The sequence below is a fragment of the Schistocerca americana genome, chromosome 2, assembly GCF_021461395.2.
Source record: "Schistocerca americana isolate TAMUIC-IGC-003095 chromosome 2, iqSchAmer2.1, whole genome shotgun sequence".
Taxonomy (NCBI): Eukaryota; Metazoa; Arthropoda; class Insecta; order Orthoptera; family Acrididae; genus Schistocerca; species Schistocerca americana.
In genome coordinates, this window is record NC_060120.1 from 635379670 (window position 1) to 635397516 (window position 17847).

At 39.2% G+C, this 17847-nt stretch overlaps 1 protein-coding gene across 1 annotated transcript in view; it reads right to left on the bottom strand.

The window, feature by feature from the left end:
- Positions 1 to 17847, bottom strand: part of LOC124594262 (phenoloxidase 1-like) — a 235254-nt gene that overhangs the window by 188648 nt on the left and 28759 nt on the right. Inside the window, exons 3-4 of the mRNA XM_047132626.1 lie at positions 15676 to 15899; positions 9780 to 9982 (exon numbers count right to left, since the gene is read on the bottom strand). Coding sequence (XP_046988582.1) covers positions 9780 to 9982; positions 15676 to 15899 — 427 coding nt within the window. The remainder of the gene's footprint in view (positions 1 to 9779; positions 9983 to 15675; positions 15900 to 17847) is intronic.

Consider the following 17847-nt stretch of genomic DNA (forward strand, 5'->3'; position numbering starts at 1 on the left):
ACTGAAGTGCTGAGGGATGTTCACAAATGGTCTCAGAAAACAAAATAACTCCCAACGTGAAGGAAACAAATACAATGTGCTTTAGAATGAACAGAAAACAGAGTCCCTTAAATTTAAAACTAGATAACATCTCCATAGATGACATACGTACAACAAAATTCTTAGGGTTGCACATTGACAGCCAAATGAAGTGGAATGAACATGCTATGAAACTCTCCAAAAAGATATGCACAACATGAAACCACTCTTAACAGATGTGACCACAATAACAGAACTGTCATCTTCTCCTTTAGAGATTATCTTCACAAATATGGATAATGGTATCACTGAGGCACTAAACGTAAACTTAGGTCTTACGGATCACAATACACTACTAGCATACATAAATTCCTCTGTACCCAAGGCAGTAAAACATAAGTGGATATACAAAAGGCACTTCTGCACAGAAAAAGTGAATACTTTCATCCAGTTGTTAGTTAATGAAACCTGGGAAGGTGTCTTTGCACAAACAACAACTGAGGAATCTTGCAATGCTTTTTCTAGTACATTCATGTCCCTATTTGAGGTGTGTTTTCCAAAAAAGCTCACGAAGATCAATGTCATGTCTAAGAACACAAGTCAGTGGATAACACCTGGTATTAGAGTATCTAGTCAAACACTAAAACATATTAGTCAACTCAAAAAAGACAATACTTCACAGACTTTGTTAAGACATATAGGAAAATTTACAGGAAGCTGATCAAAAAAGCCAAGACAATGCACAATGACAGTGTAATTTCTGGGTCAGCAAACAAATCAAAAGCTATATGGAATGTAGTGTTGTTGTTGTTGTTGTGGTCTTCAGTCCTGAGACTGGTTTGATGCAGCTCTCCATGCTAATCTACCCTGTGCAAGCTCCTTCATCTCCCAGTACCTACTGCAACCTACATCCTTCTGAATCTGCTTAGTGTATTCATCTCTTGGTTTCCCTCTACGATTTTTACCCTCCATGCTGCCCTCCAATGCTAAATTTGTAATCCCTTGATGCCTCAGGACATGTCCTACCAACCGATCCCTTCTTCTAGTCAAGTTGTGACACAAACTTCTCTTCTCCCCAATTCTATTCAGTACCTCCTCATTAGTTATGTGATCTACCCACCTAATCTTCAAAATTCTTCTGTAGCACCACATTTCGAAAGCTTCTATTCTCTTCTTGTCCAAACTATTTATTGTCCATGTTTCACTTCCATACATGGCTACACTCCATACAAATACTTTCAGAAACGACTTCCTGACACTTAAATCTATACTCGATATTAACAAATTTCTCTTCTTCAGAAACGCTTTCCCTGCCATTGCCAGTATACATTTTATATCCTCTCTATTTCGACCATCATCAGTTATTTTGCTCCCCAAATAGCAAAACTCCTTTACTACTTCAAGCGTCTCATTTCCTAATCTAATTCCCTCAGCATCACCTGACTTAATTCGACTACATTCCATTATCCTCGTTTTGCTTTTGTTGATGTTCATCTTATATCCTCCTTTCAAGACACTGTCCATTCCGTTCAACTGCTCTTCCAAGTCCTTTGCTGTCTCTGACAGAATTACAATGTCGTCGACGAACCTCAAAGTTTTTATTTCTTCCCCCTGGATTTTAATACCTACTCCAAATTTTTCTTTTGTTTCATTTACTGGTTGCTCAATATACAGTATGTAAAATGTAGTAAAAAAAGAATGTAGTAAAAAAAGAAATAGGCCCAAGCAAAATGTTAGAAATCTAGATGACTTTGTTTCAAAAGATGATCACGGTGCGATAGTCAGAAATCTTACTTTAGCAAATTTCGTTAATAACTACTTCATAAATAGTCCAATCAATCTGAGTAAAATTTGTTCTAGGATTAGTAGAACATCAGTCCCAGTAGAACAAAGTGTTAATTGAATTTTGCTACCTCCCATGAACAAATTGGAAGTTAATCGAATAATAAAAACAATGATGATTAAAATGTCCTCAGGGATTGACGAGGTACCTGGTTCAGTCACGATGAGATGTGATAGTGTCATATCAGAACCACTCTCACACATCATAAACATATCATTGTCAGAAGGAGTCTTTCCACAATGATTAAAAATTGCAAAAATAAAACCATTGTATAAAAAGGGCAATATACATGAAGTGGGAAACTATAGACCAATTGCTTTATTATCGGTATTTTCAAAAGTAATAGAGACAGTCATGAAAAACAGAATTACAAATTACCTCAAGAAATTCAATCTATTGTCTGTAAACCAACATGGCTTTCGCAAAGGAATGAGTATAGAGTCAGCCATCACCCAATTCAATGAAAATATTGAAATGGTGCTAGATAGGAACAACAGTACAATAGGAATAAACTTGGACTTATCAAAGGCATTTAATACTGTCCAACATGATATAGTGCTAGACAAATTAGAATATGTTGGTATACAAGGAGTGGCAAAAGAGTGGTTTCAGTCATATCTCCATAATAGGAAACACGTAGTAGAAACTGCAACTACAAACAGTCAAAACCAAAGTATTGTTTACAGATCGGATATTCAGACCGTGCCAATTGGGGTACCACAGGGGAGTGTTCTAGGACCTCTCCTATTTCTTCTTTACATAAATGATATCAACATTCCAGTAAATGGTACACACATAACCATGTTTGTGGATGACACAAACATTGTAGTAGCTTACATAAACTGGGTATTGCCAAAATCTGCAACCGGAGTTATACAGGGTGTTACAAAAAGTTACGGCCAAACTTTCAGGAAACATTCCTCACACACAAAGAAAGAAAATATGTTATGCAGACATGTGTCCAGAAACACTTACTTTCCATGTTAGAGCTCATTTTATTACTTCTCTTCAAATCACATTATCCATGGAATGGAAACACACAGCAACAGTACGTACCAGTGTGACTTCAAACACTTTGTTAGAGGAAATGTTCAAAATGTCCTCCATTAGCGATGATACATGCATCCACCTTCTGTAGCATGGAATCCCTGATGCGCTGATGCAGCTCTGGAGGATGGCGTATTGTATCACAGCCGTCCACAATACGAGCACGAAGAGTCTCTACATTTGGTACCGGGGTTGCGTAGACAAGAGCTTTCAAATGACCCCATAAATGAAAGTCAAGAGGGTTGAGGTCAGGAGAGCGTGGAGGCCATGGAATTGGTCCACCTCTACCAATCCATCGGTCACCGAATCTGTTGTTGAGAAGCGTACGAACACTTCGACTGAAATGTGCAGGAGCTCCATCGTGCATGAACCACATGTTGTGTCGTACTTGTAAAGGCACATGTTCTAGCAGCACAGGTAGAGTATTCCATATGAAATCATGATAACATGCTCCATTGAGCATAAGTGGAAGTACATGGGGCCCAATCAAGACATCACCAACAATGCCTGCCCAAAAAGAGGACATTTGCACTGAAATAAGGATTGACACATTGTTGGATGAACCATTCGCAGAAGTGTACCCGTGGAGGCCAATCAGCTGCTGGTTCTCCCGTTACACTCTCCATACAGTGACGTGGTCAACATTACCTTGTACAGCAGAAACTTCTCTGACACTGACATGAGGGTTATCGTCAATTGCATGAAGAATTGCCTCATCCATTGCAGGTGTCCTCGTCATTCTAGATCTTCCCCAGTCATGAGTCATAGGCTGGAATGTTCCGTGCTCCCTAAGATGCCGATCAATTGCTTCCAACGTCTTCCTGTCGGGACACCTTCGTTCTGGAAATCTGTCTCGATACAAATGTACCGCACTATGGCTATTGCCCCATGCTAATCCATACATCAAATGGGCATCTGCCAACTCCGCATTTGTAAACATTGCACTGACTGCAAAACCGCGTTCGTGATGAATACAAACCTGTTGATGCTACGTACTGATGTGCTTGTTGCTAGTACTGTAGAGCAATGTGTCGCATGTCAACACAAGCACTGAAGTCAACATTACCTTCCTTCAATTGGGACAACTGGTGGTGAATCGAGGAAGTACAGTACATACTGACGAAACTAAAACTAGCTCTAACATGGAAATTAAGCATTTCCGGACACATGTCCACATAACATCTTTTCTGTATTTGTGTGTGAGGAATGTTTCCTGAAAGTTTGGCCATACCTTTTTGTAACACCCTGTAGACTATTTGCAAAATTGGTTTGAAATGAACAAATTAACCATAAATATCTCTAAAACTAATTATATCCATTACAGGAAAACAAAGTCACACTCTGATCTGGATCTCGGAATACAAAATAAAGAAATTGTGAGAGTTGCTACCACAAAATTCCTAAGTGTACGTATAGACGAAAATTTAGACTGGAAATCCCACATCCTGTATCTCTCTCATAAGTTAAGCTCTGCTTGCTTTGCATTACGTGTTGTTAGCTTTGTATGTAGTAGGGAATGTAGCAGAACTGTTTACTTTGCTTATATACATTCTGCTATTACCTATGGCCTCACCTTCTGGGGTCATAGTAAGAAAAATCTCAAAACCATCTTCACTCTACAAAAACGAGCTATTAGAATAATTACCAACAGTTCAAGGCTAACTCCTTCAAAGCAATTATTTCAGCAGCAAAATATTCTACCCCTACCATGCCTCTATATACAAAAAAGTGTAATTAATGTAAAAATAAATATTGACAATTTCCAATGCGACTCAGATCTACATACTTACAACACAAGAAAGTGCAATGACATTCATATTAAAAGAGTTTGAGGGAATATGGAATAGTTGTAGGTAAACAACTAGAATTCTCCCAGATACAGATTTATTCACACTTAGCTTCTACACAGATACAAGTCTGGAGGTTAACTGCCATTAGCGTCCAACATCTTGCTCAAAGCCCTCTCCTCAAAGATAGCACACTTATGCACAGAACAAATATCGATATTTATGGCGCTCTACGCCACAAGTTAACAAGGCTTTGGCACAGAAACAAACAAACATACAAGGAAGTAGATTGTATAACAAACTACCGTTAAAGATAAAAGAAATAAAAACATTGTATTCATTTAAAGAAGCAGTATTCAAATTTTTAATGACCAATTGCTATTATAGTGTAAATGAATAGCTGGAATAGCTTCATACAAAACAATTAGATTTATGTACTCTGTGCCAATAGTAATTTTTATCTTATTGTTGCTATGATCTAAATAAATAATATGTACAAAAAGTTTAGAATTATTATGTGTTATATCTAAATATCAACTGTGTATTCCATGTAAAAAGTGTTTCTCATACATTAATGTAATTAATCAAAGTTGTACATGCTATTTCAATGCGGTCTGATGTTGTGTAGTCTACTATGCACATTTGTATTGTGTAGAGTATTCTTCACCTATGTATATAAAATAGAGGGAAACATTACACATGGGAAAAGTATATATAAAAAACAAAGATGCTGTAACTTACCAAACGATAATGTGCTGGTAGATAGACACAATAAAAAACATACACAAGCACACACACAAATTTCAAGCTTTCTTGTTTGGTACGTTAGAAGCCTTCTATGTGGGAATGACCAGCAACAAACTGTCCATTCACATGAACGGACACAGGCAGACAGTGTTTGTTGGCTAAAGATGCCTTGGTGCATGGCCAGCACATCTTGGCACAGTGTTACACCATTTAGGTTATCTGGATACTTCCCACTGACACCAACCTATCAGAGCTCCAAAGATGGGAACTTGCCCTTCAATATATTCTCTCTTCCTGTTACCCACCAGGCCTCGACCTCCACTAATTTCAAGTTGCCGCCCCCCCAATACATCACTTGTCATTCAACAACATCTTTGTCCCTGTACTTCCGCCTCAACGGACACCTCTGCCCAACTCTTTGCCTTTACATATCTCTGCTTGTGTCTGTATATGTGCAGATGGATATGTGTGTGTGTGTGACTGTATACCTGTCCTTTTTTCCCTCTAAGGTAAGTCTTTCCGCTCCTGGGATTGGAATGACTCCATACCCTCACCCTTAAAACCCATATCCTTTCCTCTTTCCCTCTCCTTCCCTCTTTCCTGATGAAGCAACCGTGGGTTGTGAAAGCTTGAATTTTGTGTGTATGTTTGTGTTTGTTAGTGTCTCTATCAACATACCAACGCTTTCATTTGGTAAGTTACATCATCTTTTTTTTTAGATACTTAGAGTCCTTGTATCCACATGCAGTAGTGAATGTTTGGGAACTGTATACTTTAGTTATGTTCATTCAGTAATCAGTTATGGTATTATTTTCTAGGGAAACAGTGCTCAGAATTTACAAACAGTATTAAAAATGCAAAAGAGAGCAGTAAGAACTATAACAAAAAGCAGTAAGTGGGCCCACTGCAGAGAACTTGTCAAAATGTTAGAAATTCTAACTGTTCCTTGTGAATTTATATTCCAAACCATAGTGTTCGTCACGAAAAATATAGAAAATTATAGCACAAATAGCAGTTTTCAAAACTATGGTACAAGAACAAGTCACTGTCTTCACCTAGAAAGGAAGAATAAACATAAGACTCAAAATAGCTTCTTGTATGAAGGTGTAAAACTGTATAATGAACTGCCACAGAAAATAAAAGAAGCAGATAACATGTACCGCTTTAGGAAAAATCTTAAATTGTTTTTGCAAGGACACTGCTTTTACACTATAAGTGAATTCCTTAGTACAAAATGATTGTAAATAGCTTTTGTTTCGCAATATTTTGATAAGGAGCAAAAATGATTGTAAATAGCTTATGTGTCACATTGTTTAACTACATGTAACGACAAACTGTATAAATATATGAATGTACGCAACTGACAACATCCATACATTTTAATATGTCCACAGATGACTAAATAAATAAATAATAATAATAATAAAAACTTATAGGTAAGAATGGCATGATTTACTGAGTCAAAGACTTTTATGAGGTCAAAAAAGATTTCTGCAACTTTATTCTTATTGTCTAATGATGTGCTAATCTTACCAACAAACTTGTGAACTGCTTCTAATGTGCTTTTTCCATGCTAGAAGTCACTCTGTTTCTTCAAAATAATGTCATATTTTTCAATAAAATTTTGAATCTGGGTGGCAACAGCTTTTTCAGATACTTTTCGCAGGACTGGATGAAGAGAGATGGGATGGTAATTTCCCGTGTCTTTTCTTGATCCTTTGTTGTGCAATGGTTTTATTTCTGTGTACTTTAGCACCCCTTGAAAACATTCATACTCAAAAGATTTGATTATTATTACAGATACTGTGTCATTTTGTGCACAAATTTAAGAACTTTTGTGAGTATCCCATTTCAACCTGAAGAATTCTGGTGTCTCAGTGTTAATGTATTATGTTTTACTTCTCTTGATGAAAATGATTCAAATTTTGGGAGGCATTAAGACATTTGAAATAGTTACAAATTCAATAAGGAGTAGCAAGAAGCAGTTACTGACTGACTGTCCTTCTCACCTATTTCTTAGCTGTACACACCTAGAGATGTTAAGCTAGAAAAGTGCACTTGCTCTGAACTTTATTTCTCGTTTGGTTTCGAGCAATAGCAGAGGGGGAAGTCAATTTCAAGCCTTAGAATCAAGACATCAAAAACATTACCATCAATAATGAATCTAAGTAGGAAACTGCTTAGTTGATGATTTGAAATATTTGATCAATTCTCACATCTACAATACTCAGAAAATGTATCAAATATGAGAAATGAGCAAAGGGGAAAAATCAGTTCTTCACAGGAGTTAAAGTTATAATAGATGGAATAATTCCAACTTGCTATGTCACAGGCCTTCAAACAAAATTTTTAAATTCCAAAACAAACATTAGTGAGGTTAGTTTTTAAGTATATCAAGTATGCAAAATAAAGAGGAAAAGAAAAATAAATATTATTTATCTTAGGAGTGGTATTACACCAAGTGGAGCTATTTTGCCTTGCCACATTTCAACTTCCCAAGTATTTGAACTGTTCATTTTCTTCCACAAAGGTTGATCCTACTTTTACACACCGAGCGAGGTGGCGCAGTAGTTAGACACTGGACTCGCATTCGGGAGGACGATGGTTCAATCCCGCGTCCGGCCATCCTGATTTAGGTTTTCCGTGATTTCCCTAAAATCGTTCCAGGCAAATGCCGGGATGGTTCCTTTCAAAGGGCACGGCCGACTTCCTTCCCCGTCCTTCCCTAATCCGATGAGACCGATGACCTCGCTGTCTGGTCTCCTTCCCCAAAAACCAACCAACCAACCATCCTACTTTTACATGTAAGGACATACATTTGTGAGACATCTTCATGAGTACTGCCTTTTTTCCAATGCTATATTTTTATGTTATATTTTTTCCAATACTATATATTTTCTCAAAGGTAAGTACTCTTTTTGAGTATTAATTTTCTGATTCAGGAATAATCAACATATCATCTTTACACTTCATCTCATAAATAATTCAACATCCAGTGTCAAAATAATGAAATTACAATAATAATTCCTTATCTACACACATACTGATTAATTTAGAAACAAAGGAATAACACTGTCTCACACCTGTCCCAGTTTTAACCACCTCGGTGCCCCCAGTCCTTATGTGGTGTTCTATTTTTTGCAACACAAAAATGATAATTTCTGATCTTCACACACTATATCGATGTATGCTTTTGTATTTCACATTGTAATCTCTCTGTAAAACAGTGTATACAGCATAAGTTTATTTTTGTAGCAAAAAATGATCATTTCTGACCAATATTTACATCAATGTGTGCACTTATGTATGTTAACTAAACCTTTGTATACGTGAACTAAAATCTATTTCAATGTTCAAAAACTGATATTATATGGGCTGCAAATACACAAATAAACAGATTGTAAATTAGTCTGTGATCTCTGCACTCTATTAAATTATGTTTTAGTATTTCCAAGAGCCAGGTACAACTGACCTCATAAAAAGTTGTTACCCGGTCAGTGAAACACTAACATTGCACCTCTAAAACACAGTGTGATATTACTCCCAACAGTCAAATAACATATTTTATCATTTTTCATTTTCTAAATCCACAAGCTTGATCGTCTTATTTTCCAAATTTTCAGACATCATGGATACATTAATGGTCTCCACAAGTTTATTTCAGGCTGTTTCGTTTGAACGTACAGTCATTTTTACATCTAACAAAGCATTTTAACATATTTCATTTTTACAAACATTATTGGCAAGTATGAGCAATGTGTTCACTACCATTGTCTTCTCATTTGAAAAGGGAGGATGGGTGGCAGAGAGGGAAATGGTATGTAAAGACTGTGGATAAGATATCAGAGCATCACATGTATTTTGAACTGGGAAACAGCAACTTATACATGCTTTCTGTTGCTGCTACAATCACATCTCATCTATACATCAGCCACCTAAACACTCCTTTTGTGTTATACTTTTATTGAGCTTTACTTATGCACTATGTCATATTAATGATGCTACCCTTGATTTTTTTGTGTTCATTGTAACTGAATCTAACAAGGTGAACAGTGTATACAGTTTGATACCAATTGGTGATAATAATGAGTACACCACATTCCTATATTGATAAACATCAGAACAATAATTAACACCCCCCCCCCCCCCCCAAATTTCACTCTCTACTAATGTCTCTCTGTCACTGAGATTTACCTTCCATTTTTGTCAGATGACACAGCAGGAAGTTCCAAATGATGGCTAAATTTTACCTAGCACCATTCTAAATCATTTTAAAACTAAATGATTCACCAAAACTCTTTTTTATGTCTTATAATGTTATAAAGCAATAAATTTACCTGGCAACAAGTTGTTTATGTAGATAGTAGAAAAGTTCACCACGGCGATCTTTATTCACAATGTTGAGAGGTCCTTCAAATGGATACACAAGATGCCAGTGCCAGTGGAATAAATTTATTCCAATATCTTCACGAAAATAGGCAACACGGTGCTCAGGTTCAAGGTCAGAGGCAGTGAAATCCTGTGGTATTTCTATTGGAACCTGATTCAACAAGAGAAATTTTCACAATATAAATTTTCAAAATTGTCTCTTGTCATAGATAATGCATCATTTAGTACAATTAATGCATTTATTAATACAATACATTTTTTAGCAATGCAGCGGTTATTCAAATAATCTAATGTGACTGTGGGGACATAAAACTGTGGAGTCGGCCAGCACAATATTGCTGCCCTGAGGTAGCTCAACTAACCACTCTGGACCTGCACTTAATTCATACTGAAACTCCATCCATTGAATGTGGTCTCACCAATGCTATGATTCATGCCTAGTGAGTGCATAATGCAGTCCACAGGCAACACTAAGAACAATGACAAATTTGCAGTACTTCTTAACCACCTTGGTGATCATGCTGATCTCATTAGTGACACAGACAAGTACAAGACCATTGAGGCACTTCTGCTTTAATGTCTATCCCACATGCCAGTGCAACAACTTCATCTAGTGGTAAGTGAAACCTCACTTGGTCACAGTATGCCTTCTGCGGTGTGGTGCAAGCTTCACCTGCAAACTGATACAAGCCTACTCCCACATCATGCCCTGTGGATCTTTTGGCTATTAAAGCAGTTGAAGAGCATTCAAATGGCAATGCTGGCATATGAGGACACTCCATTACTCCACTAGGTTTCAAACTATGTCTGGCTGACAGAATGCTAATGCTCACACAGTACTGCTCATTGATTAATTCTCATTACGACTGCACTACAGCTGACAGCATCCCCACCCACATAGTCAACAATGCACGACCCAGGCCCAGACTAGCCAACACCCTGCCTGCATTCCTGGCTGCTACTGTGCACCTTGCACTGTACCTCTTGATGTCATCTGTGACTTGCTGAACCTTGCCACTACTGCTCTGTGTGGTCTCCAGCATCATGAACATAATGAAATGCATAAAATGCAGACTACCACCAATGCATCTCCACCCGGTCTCTGACCTATGTCAGCCAGTCGAAACAAACTATATGTTCGCCTTTGTCCTCACAATGACATCCAGCTAATGACTCAATGGTACCAGTGGCTGGCACTGCCTCCATCACTCTCAATCTTGGCAACCATGCACCTAAGCCCTGGACATTGTTAGTGGCAACAGTGGAGCCTTGCTCAAGAGCACTACTGTTTACTGCCAGAACTGAACTGCCCTCTGCTCTTGCACCATGGTGGCCAACAGCTGATCAGCAGAAATATCAGCAACTCCCTTCCTGCAAATGATACACTGCCATCTCCTACTTCACAGTCAGAGATGCCTCTTGATGTTATCTTGAAATATGAAATGCTTCTGGATGAGCTCCGCATGAAATCTGCCATGCACTCTGAACTCTAGCATTCCAACTCTGATGTGTGAGAAACCAATGACCTTCTCTCTACAAGCATCACCAAGACTTCTAGTGAACTTCATATGGATCAACAGCAACTCACTGTTCTGCAACACCTACACCCACTGCCCGACAATGAAGACATGTCGTTGGCCTCAAAACAGGTCAGTCCGTTGCCTTTACCTAATTGTGCTCACCCAACCACATCCAGTTTGTTCACAGTGCTTCCGCGATGGGGTTGTCCATTGACAATTGTGTTACAATAATACCTATCACTATGCTCTTGTCCACCACTTCACACCAGTCCATCTGGCCACAGATTATTTTTACTGTCCATGATGGGAAAGTTAATTGCATTAAAATCACCTCTGGCAGGTGTGGATGAACTCTCATGTGCTGGTATTGTACAGCCATCTGACAATGCTGAGCTTCCCCTTCAAACTCGTCTTCAAATATGATAATATCTGGTGACTGTGTGATGATTATCAGTTCCACAATGCCTGGACTGTAATAGACAGCTACTCTGTACCAAACTTGCAAGGCTTTTACACACAAACTTCTTGGTGTCACCACATTCAGTGTTGTTGACTGTAAAAGGGCCCATTTACAGATACCTATGGCTGACAAGGATATAACAAAAAATGGAGGAACCAAGTCATTTGATCTGTTTGAGTTTTTATTTATGGCATATAGCTTAAAAAATGTGGTCCAGACCTGGTGGAAGTTTATTGATGGACTCGTATTTAACACATCCTTCTGCTATGCTTACCTAGATGACATGATAATTTTCTCACAGTCTCCTGATGAATATGAGATCAAATTTACACGCCATGTTAGACAAGTTAGCGACACACAGTGTCATAATTAACAATGACAACTGCCAACTATGCCAATCATGTGTCACCTTTGTTGGACATTTGGCTGATGCTTCACAGAAATACTCCATGCTAGAGAAAAGGGAACAACTCTGCCTCCTCCCTACCCCCTCAGACTATCAAGAACTACCACACTCTTTCCTCTGGCTGAGCTGCTTCTCAGCAGGAACATCACTGGCAAATGATACGTGATATAGATGACTGAAATACAAATGGCCATCAACAAGATTAAATCTGATGTCACACAGGATGTTACCCTTGTGCTTCCATCACTGGACACACACCTTGTGATCACCACAGACACCAGCAATTGTGTGACTGATGTGGTACTGCAGCAAGAGATTGCTGGCACAACACAGCCACTGCACTTCTTCTCTCAGAAGTTAACTGATACTCAGAAGAAGAGGTCAATGCCACCCTGCTTGAGTCACTGTTAGTCATCTCTGCTAGTTTCACAAATTGGCAGACAGTCCACAGAGTAGTCTCCAGGTCAATGAAACATGCTATGCCCCTTCCCTTCTGCACCAGTACACTGGGTTTAACATCTTGCTTCATGACCAACTGAGCCCTCTCGTCACCACCTCTGTATACACTGCTTCTGCCACTGATGTGGGGGATGACACTGCCTCTACCACTGCCTAATCAGCCTCTAACCATCACACCGGGTATGCCGCCCATCCTTCATCACAGATGATGATGTCATGCCTCCTGCTGCCTCACCAATCATGGACCATCACACCACTTACACCGCACCACCATCCCCCTCTCCTCAGCCTCCAGAAGCTCCTCCCACTTAGTGCTTTGGCCATGCCCTGTGCCTGGTAAGGCACCTCACCACTTATGATATTTCAGTGATTAACACCTCCATCACACCAACATCTTGTCAGCGTACACATATTTCTCCCATGTGTTCCATACTAGCACTATCAGCAGGGGGAGCCTCTGTGTGGACACACATCCATGGAATCGCCTGGTACAATATTACTGCCTTCAGAGAGCTCAACTAACCTCTCTGGATCTACAATTAGTTTGCTCTGATTGATGCTTGTGACATCATGCTTTCTACCTTGTAGGACAATAAAATCTATTTGTACAAAATTTTATGGTTTGTCAGTTGTTATTATACATAACTACTATTCCAAGTATGGTACTTCTTGCACGACAAACTGTTTAACTGTGCATTAAAAAGTGCAAATATTGATTTTTGTATTAATATTTTCAATGGGATTGTGACTTATGTAACTATTTCCATACTATTTTGCAATCTACACTATTAGCCATTAAAATTGCTACACCACGAAGATGATGTGCTGCAGATGCGAAATTTAACTGACAGGAAGAAGATGCTGTGATATGCAAATGATTAGCTTTACAGAGCATTCACGCAAGGTTGGCGTTGGTGGCAACACCTACAACGTGCTGACATGAGGAAAGTTTCCAACCGATTTCTCATACACAAGCAGCAGTTGACTGGCGTTGCCTGGTGAAACGTTGTTGTGATGCCTTGTGTAAGGAGGAGAAATGCGTACCATCACATTTCCGACTTTGATAAAGGTCGGATTGTAGTCTATCATGATTGCAGTTTATCATATCGCGACATTGCTTCTCACATTGGCCGAGATCCAATGACTGTTAGCAGAATATGGAATCAGTGGGTTCAGGAGGGTAATACGGAATGCTGTGCTGGAACCCAATGGCCTCATATCACTAGCAGTTGAGATGACTGTCATCTTATCCACATGGCTGTAACAGATCATGTAGCCACGTCTCGATCCCTGAGTCAACAGATGGGGACATTTGCAAGACAACAACCATCTGCACAAATAGTTTGATGACATCTGCAGCAGCATGGACTATCAGCTCGGAGACCATGGCTGCAATTACCTCTGATGCTGCATCACAGACAGGAGTGCCTGCGATTGTGTACTCAACAACAAACCTGGGTGCACGAATGGCAAACATTCATTTTTTTGGATGAATCCAGGTTCTGTTTACAGCATCATAATGGTCACATCGCAGTCAACACACATTGGAAGCATGTATTCATCATCGCCATACTGGTCTATCACCTGGCGTGATGGTATGGGGTGCCATTGGGTCTCAGTCACCTCTTGTTCGCATTGACAGCACTTTGATCAGTGGATGTTACATTTCAGTAGTGTTGCGACTTGTGGCTCTATCCTTCATTTGATCCCTGTGAAACCCTACATTTCAGCAGGATAATGCACAACTGCATGTTGCAGGTCCTGTACGGGCCTTTCTAGATACAGAAAATGTTTGACTGCTGCCCTGGACAGTACATTCTCCAGATCTCTCACCAACTGAAAACATCTGGTCAATGGTGGCCAAGCCACTGGCTCATCACAATACACCAGTCACTACTCTTGATGAGCTGTGATATCATGTTGAAGCTGCATTGGCAGCTGTACCTGTACACGCCATCCAAACTCTGTTTGACTCAATGCCCCGGTGTATCAAGGCCATTATTACGGCCAGAGGTGGTTGTTCTGGGTACTGATTTCTCAGGATCTAGGCACCCAAATTTCGTGAAAATGTAATCAGATGTCAGTCCTAGTATAATATATTTGTCCAATGAATACCCGTTTATCATCTGCATTTCTTCTTGGTGTAGCAATTTAATGGCCAGTAGTGTATTTCTATTTCCTTGACTGAGATTGTGACAGTTAACCTTCCGTACACATTCTTTATCAATTGTTAAAAGTTGTCTTATACACACAGCAATTGTCATGTACTCCAGTTTTGGAACCTGGGTATGCTAAAATGTCAAGGGGAAATCTATGAATAAAATTAGTAGCATTACCCATCAGTCTACTTATAAAAGTAGCTTTACATTCTACATGAGTACAACCACCAACCCATTTTTAACTCATTTGTATGGACACTGGTAGATACTTGTATGCTGGAAGTACAGTTGAATGTAGGTCTTTGCATAGTTTTTATTTGTGTAGAGAATAGTCATTGGTACCGCATACCTGGACATACTGCCGTATGTCTTATGCTGTAATTACCAGAAGAAAGCAAAGAACTCATTCTCAGTGCCAAATTCATCTGAAAAAATGAAGATACATCCACTTCCACTGACCGCTCATCATTAGATTAAATGCATTCTCATCATGGATCTTCTTCTATGGTGGCCTCTGTGGTCACTTGTATTCAATACATGTGATTTCATTCATCTGGTGTTGTGCCAAGATCCAATGTTCACATCTCCATTGACACATTATACAGGACAACTACCAGGAAGGATCTGATTCTGACCATGATATCTTGAGGTTTTTATAGCAATATTTAAAAAACTTAACTGACATTTATCAGGTCTAAAATTAGCTACAATGAGTACCTACAAAATGAAGAGATTCTCTGTTGATAGATGTTTGTCTTTTTGGTACCCTTTTCATCAATAAAGGATAGATAAGGTGAAAATTATTAATAGAAATATGCTTACAGACAGAAGAGTACTAACCCTTGAGCCAGGTGGGACAGCATTTGCCTCCTGCCTTACTCTTGTGAAAATTTCCCCATTAACAAATTTATGAGGGAAAACACTGATAAGCGAGGGTAAACCAACATCACGTGTATCTGGTCTGTGCAGTATTGCTACAGATAATGCGTATATATAAAGATAAGGATTCAGTCTCTCCCTACAGAAAACAGAGGCAGAAAGGAAGTCTTCTCTGTTAGGCATATCTGAAACACAAGATCAAAGTCAGTTTAATTAATATTGGAAACAATCCAAAGGAATAAAACAGTAATTAAGAGTAATCAGTTAAAGACTGCATATTTACATGTAGGAGAACATGACGTGTTGAGAATGAATCACAGTATAAAGATAAAAAAAAATTATTGTGTGTATAGTGACTGTGCAATGACAGTGACAAAACCACTGATTGTATGTAGAAAGGTTTTATAATTGGTACAATAATTTGCAGAAGACTTTGTCTTATGATAGGAGCTTCAAACATATTTTGCCTCTGTATACGTTCTGACACAATCATCAGCCTATGTTGTAGCTGGTATACTACTCTGGGTCCAGTGGCAGCAATGTAGGTCAAAACCGTGGACAGACTTGTGGCTTGCTGCAAGTCCCTGAGTGGGCTGTGGATATGACAACAGACCCAATACACATTGGGGGCCCTTCTCTGTATCATCTGGATTCAGACCCATAGGCGTGATGGACACCAAGTGGACAACTGAGAACGTCAGATGTTTACCATGTGGGATGTCATCTTGGAACCAGACACTATGTCTGCTTTTCTCAGTTCTTGGAGCAGGTGCAAACAGAACTTGTCTTGGTGGCAGCAAAGGATGCCTTTATGAGAAGATATCAGGCAGATTTGCTGGATGAAAATGGATCCACATATTGAGCCAGGCATATTTCTGAATGCGTGTGGCCATATGGAGATGCCCACCTTAAAGGTGCAGCATCTTCTTTTTCTTCTTGTAGTGACAGAAAGATGATTTGTGTTTCAAGACCCCATTGACAATGAGGACATTAGAGACTGAACACAAGCTTGAATTAGGGAAGCTGGGGAAAGAAATCGGCCACGTTCTTTCCAAGGACCATTCCGGCAATTGCCTTAAACGATTTAGGGAAATTGTGGACAACCTAAATCTGGATGGTTGGATGAGGATTTGAACAACCATCCTCCAGAATGTGAGTCAAGTGTGCTATGCAATGTACCATCCCACTCAGTGTGCTAATGGAGGCTGCAAAAAATTTAGCAAGGTACAGTGAAGGTGTCGAAGCAAAAGTTCCACTGAGCTTTGATCTTCAAACAGTGTTGTCCAGTGCAAAGATACAAAGGAGATCAGTGAAGAATCAATAGGAGTGGATGTCAAGATTTTTTTCATCCGTGTCTTAAACATTCCCACAAAATGTTCCACCATACCACTAAAAGTAGACTGAAATGGGTATGGTAACTTGCTTAATTCCATTCTAGGTGCAAAAACTGCAAAAGTAAACTGTAAATCATTGTGTGACAAGAGTTTGTGGGATTCTTACAATATAAAAGATAGTTGTGAGGGCATTAGTGGTACTTTTTGTCATGCTTTGTTGCTGTTTTGTTTCATATGGTGGGTGCAGTGTCAGCTTGCCTCTACATGGTGCATATTAGGTAATGCTAAATAGCTGACATCATAGGTTGCCATACAGTCTTTGGATCTCCTTGATAAAGCAAATTAAACTTGACACTACAGTAAATTTAACTGGTCCTTGATAAGAAATCTTGGTCACTGTATCAAGACCTGCGAAGTCAACATAGAAGGGCTAAGCTGGCCCAAACATCAGTTCCTGCATAAAATACTGGTAGATAATGCTATTGATGTCTTAGCCATTCAGGATACTCATACTAAGAGTGGAGACCAGTTAACCGAATGAGCAAAAATACCAGGATATGACCTTTTAGAAGCCACATTTCACCCTACTTATGCACGTTCCTCCTCATAACATACCAACCAGGTTAAGACAAGCCATTACCAACAAACTCATGCAGTCTTCATTAACTCGGGAGAAATAATTATCAGTAACATGTATATAAACACCCTGCCACTGACTAGACACCAGAAGCTCTGCCTTTACTGCCCCACCCAGTGGTTTGTCGAGGGGACTTTGTTACCACTCACAATTGAAGTGTGG